The sequence below is a fragment of the Parambassis ranga genome, chromosome 5, assembly GCF_900634625.1.
Source record: "Parambassis ranga chromosome 5, fParRan2.1, whole genome shotgun sequence".
NCBI classification, from domain to species: domain Eukaryota; kingdom Metazoa; phylum Chordata; class Actinopteri; family Ambassidae; genus Parambassis; species Parambassis ranga.
In genome coordinates, this window is record NC_041026.1 from 22,569,480 (window position 1) to 22,597,296 (window position 27,817).

The 27,817-nt window shown below is 38.6% G+C and overlaps 1 protein-coding gene across 1 annotated transcript in view; it reads right to left on the reverse strand.

The window, feature by feature from the left end:
* LOC114435631 (copine-5) overlaps positions 1-27,817 on the reverse strand; it is a 93,127-nt gene that overhangs the window by 20,780 nt on the left and 44,530 nt on the right. The window contains 3 exon segments of the mRNA XM_075353404.1: positions 5,826-5,930; positions 7,103-7,206; positions 14,014-14,077. Coding sequence (XP_075209519.1) covers positions 5,826-5,930; positions 7,103-7,206; positions 14,014-14,077 — 273 coding nt within the window.

Genomic DNA, 27,817 nt, shown 5'->3' on the forward strand with positions numbered 1-27,817 from the left:
ATGTATACCTGAGGAACCACCTACACATGGAACATACTGGGTGTGAAGGATGTATACACACGGATGGAGAAAATATCTTTTTCTACACGATTGTTGAGCAGCATAGACAACAACTTGGAAGTGCCTTCCACTTCTCGCCACACTTGTGTCTCTTTACACTCCCTCGTCGTCTTCTTCACTTACTCATCTGGAAGATGCCCTCTGGCACACTGGATTTCTGTTTCTCCTGCTGTAACACTGCAAGTGTACTGCCCTTTGCTGCCTGTTATCCGCTATTCTCCTTTTATTTATTCCCCCCTCTCCTCCTGCCAAAATGTGGTCTGTTGCTCAGATTTGTTCAGATACTTGCTGTCACCGGGGATTTCAGTGGGATCCTGCCACTTGAAGGATGGTGTGCCTAATCCCTCTCGCACCCTGCGGTCTGCCATGAAGTTGGAAAATGTTTTTTTTCTAAATACATCCTTCCTTATAAGACAAGGTTACCAACTGATCTGACTACTATATGGAGGACTGATAGCCCCCAGCAAGAGTTCAGATCTGGGATTTCAATTTGTTGTTCCCCAGCAATAACGAGCAGCACTCTGTGCAGAGGTGTAGTGGAGCGTATAGACAGGTATACAGTGTACACAGACAGGGGGATTTACACATACTTATTTAGAACAGCCACAGATACGCATCAGTGCACATATTGTAGTGTACAGCTCCAATCAGTCGTATTCGATCTTTATGTGGTTTATGGTATTTTCTGCACAAAGAGTCCTATTTCCTGATTTTAGCTTTTAAGGGAGTGCCTCTTCTGAAGCAGTATTACATGTTTTTTTTAAGGACTGTTTGTCCATTAGCAGACAGAGCACTACTACAATATATATCGTAGTAGTGCTCTGTCTGCTAATGTCATGCACACCACAGTGACAACTATGCATGAGACCCAGTACATTCAAGTCTCTACATTTTGACCAGCTGGATGTTGTGTTTATCCCCTTATTTTGTCATTAGGGGCTTTATACCTCAATGGCTCTTTCAGACACACTGATTTCATTCATAGAGAAAGAGACAAATGTGGAGTTGGTCTTTTCTTAAAAGGACATAATCATTTCAAAAACAATGAAATTAGAATTTTCTCATGTCCCCTCTAAGGAAAAACACAATGGACATCTGCAGTATCTATGTTTCTTCCTTAATATGCAGCCCTCACACAAATATAAAGATGATTGATGAACACATCAGCACACTTACTGTGGACTTCAGGAACAGGAGTTAACAACAAAAACATGTTATTGACAGGTACCAGCAAGGGAGTTCTAATTCTTCTTCCCAGCAAGTTATAGGATTTTTTTTTTTTTTACTTTAGGAACACAATATGTCTGTAAGTGGAGATCTGCCAGTATATTAGTGTTTCTGTTAAATTACATTACAGCTTTTCAAACTTCTGAAACTTCAGTGGCTGTAAAGCAATAAGCTACTTCAACTTGATATCCTTATTGAGAGCATGACTACAGTACCAACAGATCAACTGATCAACAAATCTGTAGCAGCCATTAAACAACATGTGAATTTTAGAGACACAGGTTCCACATTCTAATTTAACAGCATGGAGCAGCAATCCAACCAATACACTACTATGATCGTTTCTGTCAAATCTCTTATGAAGTCTGACTCTTTTGAAGAGTGGCCTCCTGCTAGTCTGTTCCAACTGAGCTATTCTAACCGTACCATCTAAGCATAGACATGGCAGTGCCTTGTTAATACCTGCTGTGGGGTAATCGACAGCCCACTGTTCTGCTCTGATCCAGCTGCCTTTGCAGAGAATCATTACATATAAGATGTACTTGATATTGGCGTTCACTGCTGTTATTACTCAGATCCGTTGCTTAAATTATCATACGTCTGTTACTTGTTCTTCATCTTGCTATGTTTTCATTCCTTTCTAATGAGGTGCAGGGGCTTAAAATTGGATTTTAGGGGGTTAAATGGAGAAAAGGGTTGCTTCTGAATCTGAACATGCTGATTTATGCAGAGGAAACTGAATCCTGTAATAAGAGAGGTCTTGTCTAGTGTTTGATACACTTTTAAATGGGCAGTTTAGTTAGCCGTTGTGCTGAGGTCTCATACACAGATAGACTAAGACTAAATTTCATTGATGACTCCTTGAGGGAAATTAAGTTGAGAAACAGAAAACAACATCAGCAAACAGAAGTTCCAGACTACAATAAAGACTTTTGAGTTTACTGTGGAAACACTTGGTTATATTTGCACTTCACTCGAATGCAGCATAAATTTGGCCTTAAAAAGGAGCACAAAGCTATCTAAATGAAGTTCAGCTGTCAGTGAGATCTTTGCAGTCACCTCCCACAGAATACAGCACTGCCATGAGAACTTTGAAACAGAAATGCCAAATGTTTTTCATCATCGGATTTGAGAGTTTCTTTGAAAGAGTTTCCTAGATTCAGATCTGAAGTGCACTGTGTCTCCATGCAGGAACTTATCTATGAGAGCTTCAAATGGATTTCACATTCTAAACCTATTACAGTAAATGGCCCTTTGGACTGAATGAAAGAACATAAAGAGGCACAATTTTTCAGAGACCTACTGGGCTGATTTGTCTGGTTTGAGTGAGAAGTCAAGCAATCAGTGTGAGATCTGTTTTAGCAGAGAAACCAAATCTTCTTTACTCTTTGTGGATGGTTGTAAACTTGCTTCAACTTCTTCTTTCACCTTTTAGCAGCACTAAAGAGAGGATCGTGTCCAAATTATAACCACAGTCTAATTGGACTAAAGTAAAATAGCAATAGGTGATCTACTGACACACTTGTGCAGGTCAGTACTATCAACAGATGGTCTCATGTCATCTCTAACGTGCTGCAATATTAGAGGAATATTTCATTAATACAAATGGGTGAATGTAGTATGGTGGTCAGACATTTCAATTCATTTGGCTCTAATCTTTTTCAATTAACAAGATAATCTTCAACAATTGAAATTCAATGATCTATTTTTTACTTAAACATAGACATACAATACATGTGCTAAAAGCTGGGCTGAACAGAATTAGATGTTTTTCCCCCTCTGGCTGTTTGCACCACATTAGCACTTCAAATCACTGGAAGCTTTCCTTCCCTTGATGGATGTAAACTATAATTACATAGATCAAAAGGATTGACAGCCTAAAGAGCTGTGTGTGTGTGTGTGTGTGTGTTACTGGAACACAGTTTGCTGATAATGTACCATCAACAAGGCTGAAAGAAACATTTATTAGTAGGTCTCAAGAACTATGTAGTTAAAAAGACAGACAGGCCCTCCTACTCCCCTCTCAGAGAAATGTAGACACAAAAAAAGCAAACACTGACACACAAACTTTATTTCCCACCCACACACAAATATATAACCTGTTTATAGCGCTGTCTTGGTGTTATATTAAGACTTCTCAGGCTGTTTCAGCTCGTGGCTTGTCACATTTCATTACACTCTGTGAGTGGGCATGTGTGTTTGCGTGGCACAGAAGCATTTTAGGAAGTGTGGTTGAAGCCCAGCTCAGTCTCTTGTGTATGATTGGCTCTGACAGGGAACTGACCCTTTCTTGGACTCATGTTTGATTGGCTGGCTGCCACAGTTTTACCTAATATTTTTAAGTATCAGAACACCCCTTGAGGCATTCCCATAAATCCATACAACAACTTTGTTATCAGCAGCTCTTTCTTTGTCTGCCTATTTGGGATTTATCTCAGTTTTCTTCACACACACACACACACACACCAACTTATCAGCCTTCTCAGTGATTAAAGTTAGACTGCATACAAACAAGACAGGACAGACATCTTTGAGAGAGACGGAGAAGTGAGAAAAGAGGGAGAAAAAGGCAAAAAGATATTCCACATGAAATATTTCTCCTCATAAAAGTAATCTGTCTGTCACTCCTTTTTCATCTACCCTCACAGCTCCTCGCAGCATGATTTAGCTTGTTTTCTTCCACACACTGTCTTTCAAATTAGAAACAGGCAGATAAGCTGTGAGGAAAGTAAATTCATAACCCCTCTGACACAACCCATCTACATTAATTATGAGTTAACTGGGAAGTGCAACCCATCATTATTCTCGATGTTTGCCGAATATGTAATCCTGGGTTTTCAGGGGTATAAAAACAAGTCACAATATTAACCAATTTATAAAGTGGACTACGAAATGTCCCTTAAATCTGCTTTTTTAAATTACCTGACCATTTGCTGTGCTGTGTTATTTGTTTATTCGTTTATTAAAAATCCCCATAAGTCACTGCCTCAGTTTACTGGGGTCCACCATTACAATAATAAAATGCATATGCTCAATCTGAATATACACCTCTATATATAACTATGCATATATACATATATACATATAACCTATATATAAATATACACATACCTGCATACTTCAAATATACTTCAAATATATCACAAAGACAATTATCATGAACCATGAAGGTTTAGTTGTTGTCTGTGATATTTAACAGATTACAATCCAACCATACCTTATAATCTGTCATATATAATAGACAAGAATGAAATTTTAAGGCAGAAATAACCACTCAGGCACACTTTAAAGGCCTTAATCACCTTTTGGCAGGTGGAAAATGCAGTTCATGAGGTGTATTGGCTGTTTAAAGTTGTGTTAACAGGTACAGATGGGCAGGTAATATAATCTATTAAATATGAATCGGTTAGATTAAGATCTATGCAAAATATGATCTATGCAAGTTGATGCTAATACGCCTGAGTCATTAGTATTTATTCTAGTTGGTAGGTTTATCATTAGATCAGGATTACATACAGTGGCAGTGTCATTAAGCTTTCCTTTCATTGGAAAGCCAGTCTATGTTTAAGTCCCACATGAAATACATTTCTCTGTCTGTGTCTGAGGCATACTGAAGCATTGTACAGATATTTTCAATGTATGTGGCATCAGAGGAAGGCGGCCTACAGCAGCAGCCTACTAGTAATGGCTTAAGATGGGGCAAGTGAACCTCCACATCTGGCCATTCAGGATCTCCTCTTACTTTTATTTTAGAAAGCTACTCCTCCTGCTTACCTGTTTCTATGCAGTCTAATTATATTATCACCTTGTATGTCTACCTCAGTATTGTTGATTGATTCACCCAGATGAGTTTCAGAGGTACCAACTACCTCTGTAGATCATTTTCAAACATTATTATTCTCAACTCATTTGATGTTGCAATGCAGTTATACAGTATGCAGCCCCCGAGTTTAGTAGCTGCAATCTCATTCTTGCAACTTATGGGGGTAAATAAAAGCATCTCTCTATGGAAGTTACTAGCATTTCTTCTCAAGCAGCATATAGTGTCTGCTCATTATGAAATTGTTATGATATTGTTTGGAGATTATCTGTGCATATAGCAAAAACACTAAGAAGACAGAGGGCAGTGATGAATAGAGAGGCTCATTGGGTCTGACCGATGCTATTCTAGCAAACACGGATGTCCAATGCACACAGCTGCTTTCACATAATGTAGTGGAAAAATAAGAGGGTTAAAACTGCACCATGTTGAACTACTATTGATTTCTGCAGGTTGAACTTGTTCACACTCAGGGTATAGTAATGGCTACCATCAATGCTCACTCTGTCACTCAGACAGACACTGATTAGAGTCATGAAGGCAGTCAATAGATTGAACCAAAAGAAATCAATGGCAGTATGTGTCATTGGGACCAACATTACAATGCATGGTCTGCGTATCACCATATACGTGTGAGGCAGAAATAGAAGGGAGTGCAGCAGTGAAAGGATAAAAGGTAGCTGTGAGGATCAGAGAATGTAAAGCGGCTGCATTGTACCTGTCATAGTCTCCGTTGCAGAGCGCTCGTACTGGGATGGTGAAAGGCTGCCACACTGGATTTAATGTGTTCTTCACCACCTCTGTTTTGTGGCAGATAGTAAACCTGGAGGAGGTGGGAAAGAGAGAAAAAATGAATTTTTATAGTTACATAAGACAGAAAGACAAGTATGCAAATGAGGGGTGGAGCATGCAACTGAAGAGACAAGGGTAAAACCTGAAGTCATTTTCATGCAGTGACAGGAGAGATGCTTTAAATAGGCCTTTGTTTACCGCTTGGCCACAGTTGTATTGCGTTTAAGACCACGGAGAGCTTTGACCACAAGTGTGGTAGTTATATTTAAATGGATCTAAAACATTTCACTGAGCAGATGTAAAATAAAAACCATAATGAGTATCCTCTAGAAAAGGCTCAGATTTTATTCTTTTTTCACCCAAAGCAGTGGATTGATCATGCTCCATTTAGTGCCTTGCGCCTTTAACCATGCAGGCCACAAATTTGTACCCCCCTCTGGCACCAACAACGGATACTTGTAGCATGTCTGTGGGGAATCATTCACCACCCTGTTATGTATGAAAAAATTACAAAAGCCAGAACACGACTAACGAACCAACTTGCTGAAGCATCTCCAGCCAGATAGGGCTGACGCTGCCACAACTACAGAGCCCCTAGGGAGGCTGAACAGCACTCTGGGAAAGTGTGAGGAGATGGAAGAGTGTTATGCATCTCTGTGTGAATTGCCTCTAAAACTGATTGGGTTTTTCATTTTGATGGAAAATGCAGATGCTGTGTTTTTTTATCTCTTTGTTATGAATTTTACATTAATTGCCTCATTTTTACTATTTGCTCTAGAGTCATTTATAAGACATAGTCATGGGAGTTGTGGTGTTACTGCATGCATCTGTATGCAGTCTCCTATTATGTGCATGCCTCAGTAATCACTGCAGCTACCCTTTTATACTGTACTTTCTTCGTTCCCTATGCCTCTTCCTGTTACTGACTTCAATTTAAAATTCCCTCATGTCTCAGAACAGATTTTCCCAGGCTCTAAAATACACTGAAGTATCCCTCTTTAGGAGAGCCAACCTATTATCTGACAGTGTTTTCTTAGAACATGGACCTTAGAAAGCTTTACTGGCGCAAAATGCAAATGCAACAACTTTAGTGTGAAGTGTATCTTTTGATTGCAGTTACTCTACTGTAAGAGCGTCTCAGTGGATTATATGTGTCTCAGGGAGCATGGCAACATCATTTTAAAATAACCACAGAGCACTCACGTTCCATCCTCGTTGCTTCTATAGAAAACCATAAAAGGGTCCGACTTGCCAAAGAAGTCCTTCTTGTCCAGCTTGTTGGCACAGAACTGCATAGTGGCACTGTCCTGCAGGAATTCATGAAATGAAGGAGAAAGTGCATGATGAGTTTTTTTGATAGCCTGATCTACTGTCCCTACAACTCTGCTTTTATTATTAGAGCATTATTAAACTATACAAATTCTCTGTTAACTCTGTTATTCTTCAGTTTAAAGTAAGTAAAGTGTCTTGTCATATTATGAATATGAAAAAATGTGGAACATATTTTTATTAGAATTACATAATAACACAACCCTACACAAGAAAGTGAATGGGTTCATGGGCTCTCTCATATATGGCCTGCGCTCCTGGCAGTTTTCAGACATTAGCTAAAGGAGCTTTATGTAAGAATGTGAATTTATCAAACCTAACATTAAACAGGCTTTATCCTGTCAGCTCCAGAGAACAAAGTCTGTGTAATGTCTGATTGAGCTCTGCGTGAACAGAGCAGGTAATTATCCAGAGGATTCACAGTGAGCAAGTGAGTGTGTTGATGACAATGCAATAAGTGTAGCTGTTTTTTTACTCATTTTTGCTCGGCTATTACTTACGTTTTTATTGCAGAGACACTACAACCTGTTCTACAACCTGTGTCCTATGAGTGAGAGGAAAACTCCAGTTTGTCTGGTTTAGAAGTGATACATTATTTTTTTCTTCTATCTTTAGTGTGCCAAGATATTCACTGTTAAAACCAACAAAATTATTTAATAATTAATCATTTATATACACATTTGATGCTGAAAATGTGTCTTCTTTTGGGAGGAGCAATGACAGACATGTGGCTGCAATGCTAGGTCTGCTTAGTGTAAATGTCACCTGCTTTTTCTCTCTTTCTCTGAACTCCAAGACCAACCTATGATACACTCAAACTTTATCTATAAACACGACCTAATGGGCCACCATTTGTGTGTGTCTGTGTGTGCTGCCATTGTAATTCCAAACCATAATACTGTACCACCAGCAACAGTAGCCTACCAAGTCTAATTCCAGCATGGGTGAGTGCCATGTTGTTGTCAAGCTATCTTCTCTTGATACCTCAATCACACAGCATGCTCCAAGTAGCATTGTAGCCTCAAAGAGACAGACATCCATGCACACTTTCTAATGTGCTCTATGTTGAATTTAAGCCAGTTAACACAAGAATGTTGTGCACATATGTGGTTTTTGCTTCAGTAGCATTGAGCCAAATCATATTGTGAAAAAGAAACAACTTCTGATTAATCACATTGTTTTTATATTCCTATTAGTTAGAATAGAATGTATGTCCATGCATGTCCATGTCAGTACCAGGATGTGACATTGTTCTCTACATTCAACAAAACTCCCTCACATGTAGTTAGTCAACACTACTTGGTCTGTAAAGTGAAGCCAAGTCAATCTTGTGTACAGTTTCTCCACTGCGCAGTATATATATATGCAAAATCCCAGATTAATAGCACTGAAACTCCTAAGAAATCTCCTTTCTGCTGTTACAAACTACAGATTCAGTCGTCACATTTAAAGAATATATTTTCATTTAATTATCAAATTATCTAAAGTCTGACGGTGGTGAACTTGTTAATGTATTTCTTTAAGCAGACTTGGAAAGAAATAACTGTCTGTTGACCTGGGATATTGTGCATAAATAAATGCCACAAAAAATTGTACTAAGTGTAAATTAATTAATTGTAAAATACTAAATATACCACAAATAAATCAAAAGCCAGGAGAAGATGCTGGGAGATTAATTCCTGCTGCAAACCAGCTCTTTCTCTATAGTACACCACACTCCCCAACAAATAAGCCTGATTGTGCGTTTTCTCCACAAGCTGTTTATCATGAAATGTAGTGCTTTTCCAAACTCCAAATATAAATCACTGGCCTGCTGTTGAAGCTAGTACTACTTGTTTACTTGCAGCCCTCCCTGTTCTTGGCTCTCCCTGTGAGGTGGCACTGCAGAGATGGGGCCAGGCTTATCTCTGGCGTATGAGCTGTTGGTATAATCTGTGAAACACAGTGTCTTCATTACAGTACATTCAGATGCTATAACAGTAGATGGCTGTTGTTGTCAGAGCCGGAGGCCTTACACTGGGCAGCCATGGCGCCACTAATGATAACTTAATAGCTTTTTAATGTCGCAGCTTGCACCTCGTGTTTGGCTGTGTGCCGAGTGGCAAATCAGCAAAAGAATATGTGTGTGTGTGTGTGTATGGGTGTGTGCAATAGTTGGAGCTGAAGTGTTTTCATATGCATATGTCGATTTTCATTGTAATTCCTGTATACGCGGTGTCCTCTGTGTCTTTATCACACGCAGCCAGGCACCATGCAGCACACACCCATGAACACATCACATCCACTCCACTGCAGCAGCGAGGGAAGAACTTTATCTGTATTCTGCCCTCACCCCGAGGACACAAGCACACAACATGACTGGCCTTTGACACAGCCCTCCTCCACAGGCCTCATGCGGCTTAAAAGCACTCCGTTAGTCCTCAGGGAGACTGCTCACTGATTTATACACAAGCAGCTGAATACTGTCAGCTGAACATGTGAAGGTAGATATATTTGCAGCAGCAGCAACAGATTTCATTTCATCTCTGTTGCTCTCTCTTCCATCACTGAATAGTCGATACCTGTTTTCTATTCCGACAAGTGCTTAACTTCCAACTAGTTCCTGTGCATGAAAAGTATACAAGCTTCAATTTCAGACTGGATCACATATACATTTTTAAAATTTTGTATTCCAGTACCTCAAACAGGGGGATAATGTAACACTACTATCTATCTACTATCAACAGACATTGATATCAGTCGCAAGAAACTGCACTGTATGGCCACAGCCGATTTGTCAGTTATGATGCAATAAAAGAAGCCATCAATGAATTCAAAGGTGTGATTTCCAGGAATTGATTTGAAAAATCAACCTTTCTATTGCATTTTCCTGATAAAGCAGTTAAACTTCTAAAAAAGGGTGGATGTAATGCGATAACCGAAAGGCAGCTTTAGAGTTAATCTGAATCACAACCTTCTGTAAAGCAGTAACAGAACACAGAGCTCACTAAAAGGACTCCGCTCGAGTTTTAACTAGTGTACTCTACACAAACTAAATATACCAACAGTAACATGCTGACCATGTTAACATGCAGAGGTGAGCTGGTATCTTTGCTCTGAGTCAGCCTGTAGGACACACCAGGAAATCTCGGTGGAGTTAATAGGCACATAAAAGCATTTATGGTGATGGAATGTGTTGGGGATATTAAATATGCATCTGTTCTAGCCTCATTAACATTCTGTGGCACGAACACACACTCCTGCACAGCTCTGTGATCAACAGCCATTTGCTAATATGGAGAGAATTGGGGTATCAATATTTAAAGAGGGGGGTTAGGCAGAGGTAGAGATGCATTCACACCCCTCATGGGAGTAATGAAGGAGTGTGTGACAGGCGAGAAGACAGTGTGTCACAGCAGAAAGGGTTACAGTCGTCCTCATTAAGTCATGTGGAAGGCAAAGGTGGCAAAGTATAATAAACCACTACATTTGCATTGAAATCACATGAGTCTGAATTAGTGTGACTCACAGTGTTTGTGTGTTGGGGAGAAAAGATAAATAGACAAAAGTGAGATGAAGAAAGGAAGAAAATGTAGTGAATGCTGAAAGGCCAAAGTGAGAAGGTGAGGATGACAAATGACACCCCACTGTTTGTGTGCTATTTGTGTGTTTAGTGTACACGTGTGCACAGCTAAATTTCTGGAAGCTAACATAATCAGTCATTGTATAGATTATGTCATCTGCTTGACTTAATGCCATAACTACCTAAAGTATGTGATTTATGTTGGTTTGTAGAATTTTATAACCCCTCCACTCCCACTTGGTCTAGGGTTTTCAGTTTCTATTTACTAATGTGTTGTCTACTCATGCTGAAATTCCAGTTTGTGTACCTGTAGTGGGGAGAGCTGCCTTTTAGGTATTGCACAATGTATAAGGAAATTTAAAAGTGTTAAACGTCAACAGACACGGATTTGCTGTTTGATCATTGGCAACTGCTCAAGATGAAAATGTTTCATCTTCAGTAAAATTGTGTTTTTTTTTCTGAAGACATAAAGAAAACAATCACAAATAATAGCAAAGATATGTACAAAGCCTGTAAGGGCTATGGGCTGGCACACTTATGTTATAGGCTGTATCAGCTGGCACACTGTCTGTAGTCATTTTGTGAGACAGTCCAGCAGGTAAATGTGAGCGATTAAAGCAGAATGCAAAGCCTTGTGGGGATGTACCAGCGTGTTCATGCAATGAAATTTATCTTCAAGTGAGAGGAAACACAGAGAGACCCTGCAGGCAGCGTTATACAGTCACTGAGTTTAGAGCAGTCTCACATTGCCCATGTGACTGGGATCATGGGAGGTGGTCAGTACTGCTATGACACTTCTTATGAGAAAAATAAATGCAGAAAGAGCACACTACAAAAAAATAAATATGACAGGAGGAGGCAGTCAGAAATCCATTAGAATCAGGATTTATAATAGTCTACCCCAAAACATTTAGTGTTTAGATGAAGGCATATCCTCCCCAACAAATTGGTTGCTTTGGGTGTGTCGGTAGTGGTAGCAAGTGGGAGTTAATCAAGCTTATGTAACCAAATATCTTTGATATTCACTGTGTTACATGTAATATATATATATATATATATATATATATATATATATATATATATTCATTACTTCTCTGCACGGCTCATAAACTTGATCAAATGAGAGAACAATCTTTTCCTAATTGCTTGCTTGCTCAAGATCTTCTGGTATTTTGTCCGTATGGTTTAGATTTATCAACATCAGTCTGATGTGAGAATTAGTTCATTCCAAATTATCCAGCTTGCCCCCACTAAACAAATGTATTAATGTATTTTAACTTCAGCAGCCAGTATGTTACATGTAGTTCTTCAATTTTCTTATAAATGCAAAATTATTCTTTATCCACATCTTTAACTGAGTTTAGAGACAGAGAGAGACCCATTCATAGTTTTGGTTCTGGAGTACAGAGTCTGAAGAAGATGCTACCAGTATGGTTTTGTTTAAATGAAGACATGGCCAATCTGATCAATCCTGGCAGAGAAGATTAAAGTCTGTATGTAAATGCTTAGTTTCACCTTAAAGCTGCAAAAGCTGAGAGTAAACTTAGAGTTTAAAGAGCTTTTGCATTACATATTTATAAAGTTCTTGATTGTGCAATAGACTTTCACTAAAACATTTGCAGATTCCCAGAAGCATTTATCTCTGTGATGGTCTTAGCAGAAAATTAAATTTTAAACATCACCACCCACTCATGCGAGAACACAAGTGACTGTAGCTGCCGGTTTGTTTTAGCAACTAAAGGGTTTCTGCCTGTGTGACAGGATCGAGTAGAGTGGAATTTCATGTGTGATTACAGGTGTGGGCAGGCCGTGTTCAGTGGGTTTAAGGAGTTTTCATTGCAAACATCTGCCTGCTGTGAAAACACAACTATGTGATCCAACAGGCAGGACATTATGGGCGGCACTTAGCTAAAGCTTTCCAAAAATGTCTGTAGACTCTGTACATATGATTCATTGTTTCAAATTCTAGTCTGTGCAGGTGACCTCGATGCAACCAAACATTCTGAACCTGCAGTAGGTGTGTGGTTGTGTGTGTAAGCAGATGGCGAATAAGTGTGTGAAAGCAAAACAGTGTGCATATGTGTGTGTGTGTGTGTGTGTGTATGTATCTGTTTATATGTGGCTTTCATTGTGTGTTTGTCCCACAGGCTGCAGGGGACAAGGTCAGGCTGGGTGCAGTTTAATTAACCAGCACTGGGTCTCACACTATCATCAGCCAAGCTGTTTTTATTGCTAAGAGCTGGTACATGCCAAGCGTGAAATAATCCTCTATTGATTCACTTCAATTTCTTTGTATCTGTTTCTATCTGTCTGACACTTTCTTTTTTTCTACACTCACACACAGATATCTATTTTGTCCCATCTTATCGCTGCATTATCTTTCTCTTTGTGCCATTTGCTCTGTTGCATTCTCTTGCTCAATGTCCTCTTCTAATCTGCATGCTGGGAGCCCATTGAAGCATTCAGAGCTGTACACCATGTCAGCACTCACCCCATCATGTTTCAGGGCCATTTCATTAGACAGCAGGTCACACTGCAGAGCGGAAATAGCTGTACTATCTGAGAGGGATGTATGAATCTAGATGCGAGTGTGACATGGTGAAGGTAAATAGATACAGGGGCAGCAGAGCTGTAGCAATTAATTCAAAATAAAAATATAAACCTTTGCCATTGAAAGAAAAACGTATGGAGGCAGAAAAGATGAGCAAACAAAAGCCATTACCTTATCCAGATCATGGCTTTATTACTAATTACTTTTTCTAAGCTGAACATTTTCTTTGCTTTTCTTCCAATCTTATAATTTGTAATCTTTTTTGTTTTTTAATTTTATTTCTGAGCATCATTGTACCCTGAAATGGAGAAAAGTAACATACCTGTATGCACTCAAATAAAAAATACAAGCTACAATTATCAAAATTGTTATTTAAATGTCAACATATTTCATCATCGCCTAAGAACTGGATCATTTGCATGGTCAGACAAACACTTTGCCAAAATAAATCAGTAACCAGTACTAATGGAACAAGCAAATATTTGAACATCTGTGATTGTTTTCAAATCCAAAGCTTACTTTGGACATTTCTCCACAGTGCTTTATTTGGCCCTGTGAGCTTTCTTCTTGCTCATTCCACTTTATGTGTGAAGTCTGTTTAACCAGGCTTTGCTAACAGATGTTTGCCTGCTAATATCTGTTTGGCAGGCGAGATTATTATGGCTTACTCACTCGGCAATTGCTCAGCTCCTCTGCAGACAGAATGATAGTGCCACATTTCTTCCCTGGGATGCCCCTGTGGAGGAGAGAGAGGAAATAAAAGATTAACAGAAATGAAAGGAAAATGTGTGTTCTATTAGACAATTATTGGCTCATAATCAATCAGATAAGGTCGCTGTGAATATTACAGCATGTGAGCTAGTTCTAAAATGTTCTAAAATGATCAAAATTATCTTGAAAGTGAAGGTGAGTAGCTGAATGGATTTCAATTTGTTTTTCTATTACAGCTCGTATTATTATGTGTCTTATAGAGAACTTATTCATGCTTTTGTTTCCTTGGTGTCTTCATTATTAGCCTCATTACTGCACTGTGACAAATCAATCTTCACAGGGGCAGAAAAGGGGTAAATATCAGCAAATTCAGAAAACCTTAACATTAGTACATGTTTAAGTTGTAGTGTGTTGAGCTGTTCAGAATGCAGGAGGCAAAGCTTTCATCCTGAGCTGATCACCAATCCTCATAAGCTCAGTGTATAAAATCAGAATCATAATCAGAATTACTTTATTTATCCCAGAGGGGAAATTCTTTTCAGACAAATAGAAGTCAAAGATACATTGAAATATAAAATAGAAATATATAATATATATCTAAATACCAAGATAAAAGGATAAAAGGAACGTGTTTTACAGACATCTTTTTGTAAACATCCTATCACATTGTCTTCTTGCTGCTATGATGGAGACTTTATGTGTATTTTGTTGCACACTAAGAAGAGCTTCACTCAAGAACAAGCAGTATATTTGGATCTTCCTCTGCTTTGCAGTGTGCATCTTCTTATCATCTTAGACTGAGGTTGTGCCCTAATTCAGAAGTTTTTAATCATGTTTTGCTTAAATCTCAATCTTAAAAGGAAAACAGAGATGGCACGATATAGCAAAATCAGAAAGTCCATCAAAAGTTCTGCTGCATTTTCTCGCTTATTATATGACTCAGACAGGGGCGGGGGGTGGGGGGTAGCTTTTTCCTCCATTTTTGTTCTGCCTTTTTTTCTAACTTTCTAACTTTACAATCTTTGATTCTACAACAAGAAATAGATTTGTCTTTGTGTCTTGTGATAGGTATTTGAACTGCAGGCAGCCAGTCAAATACAACTAAATCTCCTCAATGTTGTATGTGTCTGCTGAAGGTGACAGGTGGAATTGAATTCTAATGCCCAGAAAATGGAATTCATACATTTGGAAATGAGATGTTGTGGGAAAGAGATAAAAGAAGAGAAGCAGCTAAAATAAAATCAACCCACCCCCACAAGATTCAAATCCATTTCTTTCTTTCAGTTTCACCGATGACCGGTAATTGTACCTATAGATTTAATATTAGTAGCCAGTATCCTGAAACTCTCAGTTCTTGCAGTGAATGAAGGTCTAAATGATGTATTGTCAGTGCTCACTACCTTAAATTCTGCTAGGCGATGGTGACAGAAAGCCATTTGTCTTTTTTGTTTATGTTCTATCACTGTACTGCAGTGGTGAGTTTTGGAATCTTCCAATAATGTGAATGGTGGTAAGTGCATTAAGGCATTGAAGGACGTTTACTGTGATTTAGTTAGTGTGTCTGATTACACTTCCTGGGCAGGACCACAATGCTTAGAAACAGTAATTGTATTTCTTTTTTCAGTAATGAGCAGAGTATGGGATGCTATTCGGAATTCAGTATTTACTTATATACTTACCAATAAGTGGGCTAATATAATTACTTTTGAGCAACACTGCTTTTTGTGTCCAATTAGCTTGATAATGCTCTAAGCACCTCTACAGTCAGACAACCTGCTGACTCTGAAGCATCTTTGTTCATTTCTGCCATTAGGAGTTTCAAAACTTCAGAAACTTTGCCACAAACTGTAGATTTGTTCTGTTGTCTTATATTAGAACCTCAGCGCATACAAACGCACAAAGTGGAGGGCTGTAATTTGCGAAACCTGATTGTAACTCTGCCATGGTGGTTGTTTTTATTAATAGAACAATAATTTAAAAACACTACATATTTTAGGTTTCCTGGCTGGACTCCAGTATTCTTTATAAAATCTGAATCTGTGTGTGAATCTGAATAATATTAGTAGATAGTGGGAAAAAATAAGGTACATATCAAACATAAAAGAAAAACAAGATTACACGTTGGCAGGATGTTGCTTTAGATGTTAGTGAGAGCAGCACATACGTAACTACATTTAAATATATTTCTAGCTGCAATTTTCTAGGTTTCTACAAAGGATTAATGACTTGATGGTCCTGGGTTTTTGCACTCAAAGTTGTTAAGGTCAACAAACTAGACAGAGTGCTCTCCAGCTGTGTGTGGAAGTGCTGTCAGCTGTGTGTGTGTTTTAAGAAGTAGATGAAGACCTTTGAGTCACACGGTAAAAGACTCTAATCGATCAGCAGGTGGTAAAACCATCCTGGTTCCATGGGTGAGTGATGGAGGAAACCACACGCACACACTCATAGACTTGGCACTCTTAACAGCCACTGGCTCAAAAACAGCTTTTAAAAGACAAATGACTCCACATCCGTCTCTACTTCTTCTCCATTTCTGCCTTCACCTCCTGTAACTGAATCAATGTCCTCTCCCAAAAAAGCCCATTATCTTAGGGCCACTCAAAACTACATTCTGGCAAAGGAGTTTGGGTTTGGAAGTATGTTGTGCTGCCAAGCTGTGGCCACACAGCAGCTGCAATAACATAACAAGCTTTCAACCATAACTCAGTGTTTTCTGGGCAAAATACTGCCACTGTCATTGATGTGTCTGTGTGGGTGCACAATCAGTGAAATTACTGATGCTTACACAGAGGTTACTGCATAATATTTCACTTACTGAAAGATAAATTACTAAAAATACTCTAGATTCCCGTATCTACTGTAATCAACACTTTATGAATGTAATGATCATACTCAGTTTCTTTGGAACACACACACAGTCAGGAAATCCCTGAACACACACCCATCTTGTTTCTTAGGAAAAATTATCAAATCAAAATCTCATTTGTACCTTGATATTGATATGCAACAGCAAAGAAAAAAAGCCAGGCTTGATTTATAATTTGTCTCAGTTACAGAGGAGAGCCCTCCTGAGGGTACCACACAGACACTGCTCCCTCGTATTATTAAAAACTTTTATTCTTTGAACAGCACTTGGGCAAATCAGACAGCTCTTCTTGCAATGACTTAGAACACCTGAAAACAAAGAAGTTCTTTTTTGTCTATTTATCTGAGAGTCAAAGCAGTGGTGCATGCATAATAATAACCTATCCATTAACACAATGCTTCAAAGACCTACAGGGGCACACAGACTGTAATAAAAAAAACAAAGGAGGCCTGTATATTGACAGTTTGTGTGCACTGAAAGACGGAGACATGTTGTTTCTCACAGGAATGTGTAAGCCTAGACCTTAGACTCAAACCTTGAAGCTGCACAAACCAATTGTATTCACTGTGCTGAGAATGTGTAATTACTGATATCTTAGGGAGTCAAAGACTCAGGCCAACTATCAAACCTGCTGTGAATAACACAGCTAAATTAATTTTGCTGTGGGGTATGTGAGGTAAAGGTGAAATAAATGGAGTAACTCTCTTTTCTTTCTAGATAACAATGCATGTCTATTTTAGATCCCATTACACATTATGTTTTATTCAGTTTGAGTGCTGCTATGTCAGTATGTTACTATTTATTTATGATACATTTATTCTGCAGTTTTCTTCTTTGCATTATAGTGACATACAAATGTAAAAGTTTATTCTTCTAATGAACCAAGTCGCTATGAGAAACTAGAATTACAGCCTCACAGTGGCAGGTCGCAAGCCTAAATTGGCTGGTCCTGTGATCAGATCAGAAGATATGAGGCAATACAATCATTTGTTCCATTAGTGTAAACGTAGGACAATGTAACGTAACCATGTGTTGTACCTGGAGGATGTATTATCAATGTTTTTTTTTTTGGTGGGGACATGTGGACTCAATAATGGCTGAGCTAATTATAGGTTACAAATACCACAGTAATATATAAATAAAGAAAAACTAAGTGGTCTTTTATAGCTAAAGATGTGTGCATACCTTAGCTTATCTAAATATTTAATAAAAGTTAGGCATGCTTCACATGGAACCTTTCACATACTGTAAGAATTTCAAACAGTGGTTGAGGTAACGGCCAGAGTTAAACATAAAGACATACATTTTCCCACCCTAAGAATGTCTTAAATAGGAGCACAAGCTTTTGTCCACAGGGCCAAAGGGCCATTGTACATTATCAGACTTGACTGTGAGATTGTGTTGGAGGGCTTCCAGAAGAGCACTCTACCACAGAATAGCCCCTCATTGATTCACTCAGAACTCAGAGCCTGAAAAAATTCACTTGTGATCAACACAGAAAAATGAGAGGGTTGAACAGAGAGAGAAGGGCACGGAGGTTAAAGAAAGAACAGAATATTTGAAGGGCAATGAAACATCAGCTCAGTCAGGTGAGTCAGTCTTGCACAAAGTGCAAGACGGACACGTGTAATAAAGTTGGTTGTACTCAAACAACACACAAACAACACACACACAGCTCAGATATAATGAAGCCCTACTTCTTTGTCCCCTCTTACAATATGTATTCACTGCTTGACTGCCTGCAGTCTGTGAGGTATGAGAATCAGTCTGTGACATAAGCAGCTTTTGCCTTGATTCTGTCCTCACACACATGCACTTTCCTTTCTTCAGTACCATTTTGTGATCTTCAGATTCATGCTTAGTAGCCCACTTTAGAAACTGTGCTCCTGTAATTTGTCCAAGGGTGCATCATCCCTCAATCTGCTGGCATTTCATGACAGGCTGAGAGCAATTTATTGAGTTATAGGCTGACATACAGAACACCTTTTACTCTAGCTTGCTTCACAACAAAATATATTTTGCTGCCTTATCTGCTCAAATGATTACACATCCTGCTGCCCATCAGTCCAACTGTTACCACCGTAGATGACATCGTCCCCGTGGACGTCATCATTAATGAGTTCAGGCACAGAAGACAGGCTGTTTAAACACACGTTACTGTCATCACCTTTGGCTGGAGTTTTTCTGACAAGGTTTTCAGTCATTAATTCACTTCCAGTAGAAAGGCTTGTGCTCCTTTATACCAAAGAACAATAAGGAATGGTTGACTCATTGATGTAATCATTTAGTGGACCACCTTCAGTGACCCTGTCCAACAGAGTGGGAGCATTATGCTCTTAATCAAGAAGTAGAACTTTCCTTCAAACACAAGTTCTACTTCTCAAGTTCTATAACTCTTAAAATTAAGTGAATGCTGTTCACGGTCCTGAGCATGTTGCATGTTGTCACTGCCTACTAATAAGGACCTGAGTGACTCTAGATTAGATAAGGGTGACACAGGAAGGACTGACACCAACCTTACACATATAGACAACCTTCTGTCACGAAACCCTCTCAAGAGGGGACATGTGCATTGGATGAAGATTCCTCTAAACGAAAGGCTGCTTCATTGCAAGAGCTGGCACCTTTTTTTACCCAGTTCCCCAAAGGTTCTGTGTTTCACCTCACCATCCCACAGAACCATCTGGAGATAGATGTTAGCTGATTTATTAATGCACATCACGTTGCCCCCTTTGCACTGCTCTATATATTTGATGCCTATGTGGACTGCCATGAATGTCAAGTTGTTTAAATCTGTAATTATATCATGCTCACAAATGCAGCACAACTCTGCAGAGTCAAATCTGTATGCTTAATGTTTGCGGGTGAACTGCCTTCCAGCTGCACCTCATCCACAGGTCAGTCAATCTATTCAACTCTGCAGCTTCTATGGTTGTCAACAATAAAGGAAGGTGGAATATTTAGCTTCTTGGAGGTTTTTACTGATCTTCAGGCTACAACTGCACTCTGACTCAGTCAAGTTGGAGGCAGAAAGGCAGAAAGCACTGTGGGGGTGTCCTCTGGGAGCCTGTCAGATATGGTGATTATTGGCTGCCAGTAAAAGGGGCCAGATGCTCATCCACGTGTTTTGGAAAGCAGAGCAATGAATACCTACTGAAAGTAAGGTTTCTATTAATGAAAAGTGCCCCATGCTGTCAGAACAACAAAGCTGTGGCAGCACTGTGTATTTGAAGTTAAGTTTAAGAGAAGAAAGCCATGTTTAAAAATGTCAACAGTTAGGCAGGTTAAATTTAAAAGTAAGTCACAGGGAAAAGTTAACACAAAGTAAAACAGCATGGATGTCGGCATATGACATAATAAATATGAGTGTTCACATGAGCGTAAAATCAATAACTTGATCAGGTGAGTTACTTTAGTGTTCTTTCTTTCAGTTTTACAACTGAATCCAGACAGGGTTACAGTACAGTTGACTGGACTCAACTTTTTTTCATCAGATCGTTTCAGGATCAGATGCAGGTCTGATTCTCCGTCAGGTCAGATTCTCTGTCACCCATCACCAGTAAGTAAAACCACATCATCTGTGGGCAGATGCCATTGTGGAGGACAGAAAACTCATGACGGGTTTTTCTTACTCACAAAAGTTAACTTGAGATTTTAGTGAGAATCTCAAAGCTTGAAAGGGCACTAAAGATGTCACAGTAAGTTTGTGGTACTGGGTAAAAAGACAGTCAAGAGAAGAATATATTCATTTGATGTAATGCTGCATTCATAAAACATGGCATCTTGGCTATAAATATTTCACTAAGTATTTAAGAGGGTGGGCTTCAGTTAGTTACAACTCAAACTGTCAGTGAGCTTAAAATTCAAGGAAGTTTAAGGGGTTAAATAAATACATATAAGGGAAAAGAAAGGGAAAACATAGTCACTGCACAGGAACTGCATCCATAATGGACAAATGTGCATTTGATTATTTTTGTGTCAGTGAAGTATTTGAGTCTGTCCAAAACTATTCAAACATTCTATGAGATATCTTAGAGTTGCAGATAATTAGCATTCTGTTTAATATGTTGGTTTTTTAGGCTTTTTGTTTGCCACGTTAGGGTGATGGCACACATTATCCTTGCTGGTCCTTGCCTATTCTAGGCAGGTTAAACAAATGACATATTTTTGATTAAAGCATTCATCTTAATTGTTAGTTCAATGAGTTAGTAATTGTAAAAGCTGGAGCTATTAACTAATTATGCAATCTTTAATTAGATTATTCAAGTAACCATTTTAATAAAGATAGACAATAGATGGATGGGTTAAGATGAATTCATCAGAATAGCGTTAGTCGCCCAACCCAGTTATGCTTATTTGATTATTACAAAGTTTAAAAGGTTTTGAGGAATTAAGTCAAATATGTATAAATAGTAGTTCTGCTTTGGATAATCTAAGCTTTTACACATAACTTATTTTCCCCACCCTTTTGTTGCCTTGCAACATGAGAAAGGTAATAATTCTGGTCTCAGGCTTCCCCTATTTCCCTTTTAATTGCCTTGGTGATGCAAACTCAGCAACATGTCCCATCACAGACAGCAATTAGGAAATACAGACTGACAAACGTTAGATGAGTTTTACTTATAATTAGAGTTTAGTACAATACTTTTATTTTTGTACATTTCCCTCTTTTTCTGGTATCAACATAAATCTTGAGAATTATCCTATAATCCTGCTTTAGCATGACCTGTTTTTCTTTAGCTGTTAGTTCTTCGTCAGTAACAATAAGTATTGCATTTTTAGTTATAAATTAGGAGGACCAAGTGAGGACCTGTGTGCCTGCTACGTACATGCAGACAAGATGTTTAGTGCCTGGCCAAATATTACCTCCATCAATACATATGTTGACGCTGAGCTATTGATCTCCTGGGATTGTGTGATAAAGTTTAACCAGTTTCCTAAACCTGACACAGTAGTTGCCTCAAGATGTGTGACACTGGAAATATTAATAATGCAAGGGAAATTTGTAGGGCGCTTGCAGGAGGAGGAGGACTTAGTGGTGATTGTATATCTGCCTGACACACTGGGTGATACACTGACACATACAGCTCAGTCTGCTGATGTCAGGGCTGCATGTGTTGACGGGGCTTAAGCCATAAATTATGTGAAACTGGGTGCTTTAAGGTTGTGTTTTTGCAGCATGGACTGAATTTGAACCAGATATGGGCAGAACTGGTGAACCACATTAGACTCTTCTTCAGCTCCAATTACCCATCACTGCTGGGTATCAGAGACAGTGGTATATAAAGTGTCTATACACAACAGTGTCAAATCCTGCCTGGTGAAAGGAGATGCTGAGGATTACCAGGTTTCACAGAGGATTTCTCTGTAAACTCCTGTAAGATTTCAACATGAAATCTTACCTAGGCCTAACATGCCTGTCTGAGCAACAATGCTGTTTAAAGGAGATACAGAGTTTCAATTATCACTCCACTGCCACTGTATTATTCAGGAGACAAACTGAGCACACATTGATGTGTTCAGATGAGGGATGCTTCTTCCACATCACCAGTTCTGTAACCTTTAAAACAGAACACAGCCATGCAAACACACCATCGAATGCAGTGAAGCCCAATCTCTCTAACACAATCACTGACTTCACTAATTCTACCGAAGGGGAAAAAGTGAAACACTATTTCATTGCTGGAAGGACACAGAGCCCCACCTGAGGCATCCACCCCCTCAATTATCCACTACTGATTCTACAAAGCTTCAACCATTCGAGACCTCATTTGACTTTATTACAATGGTCACTGGAGAGATGGTGCCATTAATCAAATAGAAGAGAGAAAAGAGTGAGCAACCACCCAGGAAAACAAAGAAATGAACTGAAAAGGCTGCAGCAGTTTCTCTGTTCTACTTCCGTCTGAAAAAGAAAGTGACCCAGCATCCATCATACGCCAAATGAAGCACAGATGGCATCAAAAGGCAATGCTGCTGTATCTTTCAAGGTATAGTGGAGCCATCGGTTATACTGAGGCACCTGGAAACAAAGGCACTTAGAGACAGATATACAGTAATTATGGCTAATGGCACTTGATTAATGTGTCTTATTATTCACCATGTGGTTAATTTTGCATTTCATCAAGTGTTTTTATTTCTTAGAGCAGAAGCTGTCAAAGTGGACCTGGATCTGAAAATGTAATTTCGATACCAAGCTGGATGAGGACAGGTGTGATGAAAAGAAATCAATACTCAAGTGATGGTATGATAACCAGGCCTGACAAATTTCATTACATGTGTTTTCTCTGACTCTGTTCTCGTTCCCCTCCTTTGTTTATCAGCACAAAGAGGGTGAAGGAGAAAAAACATACCTTTTCCCTGTTTCTGCAAGGGAACAAATGACACCTCAGGCAATTAGCATCGTAGCAATGGCAGCCAATCTCTATAATGCTTTGTTTTTCATCAGTGCTGCTGAGTCCACTAATTCGTTTTGGAGGAAAATCGATGCTATTTGCCAAAAGAGCTGTCTCCAAATGTTTAAACAGGCTGTGCTTAGAGCGGCAGTAAAGTGTTCTCTGGATCTGTTGGTTTGTTTTTAACCTGCAAGGTTTAAGTGTGAAGTTCACTATAACCTGTTAAAATAGTTTATCCTCCTTGGCATTCCTGAATGTGTAAATTTAATGTAAGACATCCTCATTCGACATCTTGACTGATGGTTCCAATTGAATCCAGAATGACAGAAAAATTGTTTTCCTAACAGATGGCCCCGCTAGGAGACAGAGGACGTGATCAATTTCTGCCCGCTGGAAGAGGAAATGGAGTTTTGCTCAGAGATATTACACACAAGGGTATCAATACTGGATCAGCTCTCATTCAGACAACAAACATCCTTTTCACACTAAAGCAACAGTGCAGGGGGGAAAATATCTCTTTGCTGTTTATTGTAAATGGTTCTGCCAGGGTTATCAGCCCTGCTTTTAGGATCCTGCTCAAAGCCAGAAGAAACCTGAACAACATCCTGCCATGCAGTGTCTGTCAGACACTAGCAGAGATTTGAGAATTAAAAAAAAAAAAAAAACATAACCACAGTGAAAAAAAAAGATTAAATGATCATAGTAATTTTCTGCAATTGATGGATTGGTGGATATAATATTACAAGATCATCATTTATTGACTGTTAAAAATGTAAAAAATGATCAAATGGCTTAGTACACAACTATTATTTTATGGACCCCAGACTTAAGCAATATTATCTGCTTATGGTTTCTTGTTGTAGTTTAACCCTACCTATATTGGTGTTGTTGTTTCAGTTAATGAATATGGGCACAATTGGGAAAACAGCTCTGCCAGTAAACACAGACCTGTGGCTGCCGCTGTAAGGATTAGTTTTTGAGCAATTCATGAATCAGCTGGGACTTAACATAAGCATGAAAATAACAAAGGTAGCTAAAACAGTGGGTATGCACATATGTCACATTCCCAGCAGGACATGCCACCTTACTCGGGCGGCAAAAAAGTGCTAACATTGCTGCTTATGTAGTAAAAACGGTGAAAACAGGAGTAAAACAGGCAATTATTTCCTTCAATTAAAGACTGTTGGACTGGACCAAGCAAATATCATTAGGGTCATGTAATGGTGCAAATATTTTTCTAGGCTTCCATCAGTGCAAATCAACAGCTAATGCTGTGTCTAAAAGAACAGTCATGTGCATTTAGTAAATATCTAAATGCAAATAGGCATCATGTCGTTGAAACCAGCATTCTACAGATTCCTTGTAACTTGTGTATTTATTGAGAGGAAACAGTATTGTACTGTGTTGTTATTAGGGTTATTTGCTTCAAATGAGGTCACACTGAATTCTGTATTGATGTAAATGAATCAAACTCTGGGGCAAGAAAACAAATTAAACTGAGCAGCCAGACAGAAAACTCTTATTATCCCTCCTTATCTTCCAGATGATTTTTATTGTTTTCATTTTCATGCTCTCTTCATGCTATTTATTTTCACAATTTGAATAGTTTTTATTACGTTCAATTCTTTTGTAGTCTCATAAAACATAAACAATTATTGCCTGAAGGTCTGTTTTAATTTGTATAGATATATCCTGCAAACACATTGTGATGCAGCTTTCAGCTGCTACAACTACATCATACATTTAAAGCTGTATTGAAACTATATATGCAACTTTTAAAAATTTGGAAGCTATATATAGATGGTGGATGTGGAAAATGTGTTTTTAAATAGTGGTAAAGGTGCAGATTTGATTAGATTTGTCAAGGAGGTGAGATAGGAGTGTAATATATCACAATGCTGACTCTTACAGAGAATATATGACAATTGTCATATGTTCTCTGTCCCAGCATCTCTGTCCCTGCATGAGAAAAAATGTAGTGTCTGTAATAAAATTACAAAGAGCCAAAAGTAAAAATAAAGAATACAAACTGACATTCACCATGGTCAGCATGTGAAGGTCTCTCTGTGCCTCACCATGTACTCAGACAAAGGAAATAACCTGGGTGCTGGGCCTTGCTAACAGAATAAATATCTATCAGTTCATCAAGAAGTTTTTTTTTTATTTATTTTTTTCTTCTCTCACAAATGTTTAAGTTGGTTTGGCGCACGACTCCTCTTTTATGACTGGAGCGGTAAAATAAAATATAGTGACAGAACAGTCGGTGGTGATGGAGGGCAGGAAGAGGCCAGGTGGAGCCTACTAGGTGTAACACTACTTTAAATGATTTTACTGCACACAGTATAAGTTGTATTATATATGACTATCAGTTTTCACTTGCCTGGATTTTACTTGAATGTTTATTAATGTTTAGAATTTATTAGGTTTTATTTTTATTTTACTTTTACTACTTTACCTTATTTTATATTTCTAACCTGTTTTTTTTGAGTATACATGGAGCACCTGGAATGAAAGCAATTTCCCCCTGGGATCAATAAAGTTTTTCTGATTCTGATTCTGATTAATCATCATAATTAATGTGTTTTTGTAGAATTGGACAAGGATTCTGGTGATGAAGGCCTTTCAGTGGCTTGCGTTCAACATCAAGGTACACATTATGCATTAAAATTAGCCTTTAATAATAAGATTTGTTTTTTAGATAAGCTAAAAAAATATGACAGTTGAATTAATAATACAATTTTTATAACAATCTGTATTGCCTGTCAATCTCAGATCATGACTGACAGTGAGGAACAGCCAACAGCATCTGCAGGCCCAGTGGGATCCAGAGAGAGCAGTAATGTGGTGGCCCTTAATGCTCCAAAAGGACCTCATGGACAAGGCCTAAATATTTAACACATTGAAATTCTGCAGAATTATTTTGTGTGTATTGGTTTAATGTGCACTTTATACTGTATTATACATTATGAAGCCTTATATGCAGGTTTTTTAAAAAAATAAAAAAATAAAGACATTTCCAAGTGACCCCAAACTTTTGAACAGTAGTGTATGTACAACGCATTAAGGGATAGAAGATGTCTCAGAAACAGTGTATCATACTTGCATGACAATTATGTGAAAAAAACCACTGGTTTATTTGTTTTTAAAGTCATGTATATTATCATTTGCACCTAGCGTATCACTGTGGTCTTACAACACCTCTTCAAAGCATCGTTCTCTTTTGATGTCAGTATTTCCTATCAGAGAGGTTCCTGGAACAACTTGTGATGTTCCTGGAGGAAAAACCTCTCTGTGGTGAGCACAGCTCTGTGAACCGTCTGTCCACCCAGCCCTGCAAACATGAGCCGCCCTCGGCAGTGCAGCCGTCATTTTTCATCAATGCATCAAGGACTTCTTTCTCAGTTGTGAATCAGAAACTGGAGGGGGTAGCAGCTTTCTTCCCCCATACACTACCTTCCTGTAATCATGGAGACACTGCTCTGTTTGCACTTCAAAGATTAACCAATTGATGAAACAATCAGCAACATGTTGTAAATACTGCAACATTAGAATCTTTTTGAACAGAGCCATCCCCTCCTTGACAACCTGAAGCTACAGTGGAAAATGACAGGCACAAATAATGAGGTCACACTGCTGTTAGATATTAAAAAAAAAGGTGGACATGCTTTCTGATACCATGGTCCCCAGCCGACCAACTGCTCATATGCCTTTCTGACACTTTCCATTCTGACACTGAATATAATTCAGCAACAACATTCAGATCTGCTTTCCATGCTACAATACCACAAATAGAAGTAGACACTCTGAGATGTTTTATTCCAGATAACATTAATTTGGCAAAAGATTAGGACAACCTTTAAGCAGGTTCTAGTCAGAACTTTCAGAGTAAAAGCAGAAGGGAAATAGCATTAGGAGATATCTGAACTTTTACCCCTTTGGTCATGGTGACAGGATTAGCATGAGGCAACCAGGAGTTGTCATTCAGATTGATCATTAATTTTCCTTAACTGCTATTTGATTTTTTTTTAGGCCAGTTTACCTATCCCCAGTAAATGCAGTTGATTTAGTGAACATGTATTGACATATGTACATATGATTTTTTAACACTTTTTAATTTATACACCAAGTTAAAGGAAATATGTTGTCTGTGGAAGTTTTTGTGTTTAAAGAGACTTGTCCACCAGGTCAGTCCCTGCTTATGCACCATGGACCCACATATTTGCTAGCAAATTGACTTTAACTTGGTAACCCTCTTACAATGAGCTTATAGCCCCCTTTTCCCTTATCTCCTTTATTTCTATTTTAATGTATATCTCCTATAAGAGCAAGCAAACTAGCTTTCCATGAACACAGACAATAAAGAGTGTTAGAAGAAGGTTAGGTGCTCTAAGAAGGTCTCTAGTAGTAATTACACACACAGCCATTACCCTCTCCTGACTACTCAAAACACCCCCCCAAGGAAATAAGTCTCACACTGTATATTTACTGTATGATCTTTGTCTCA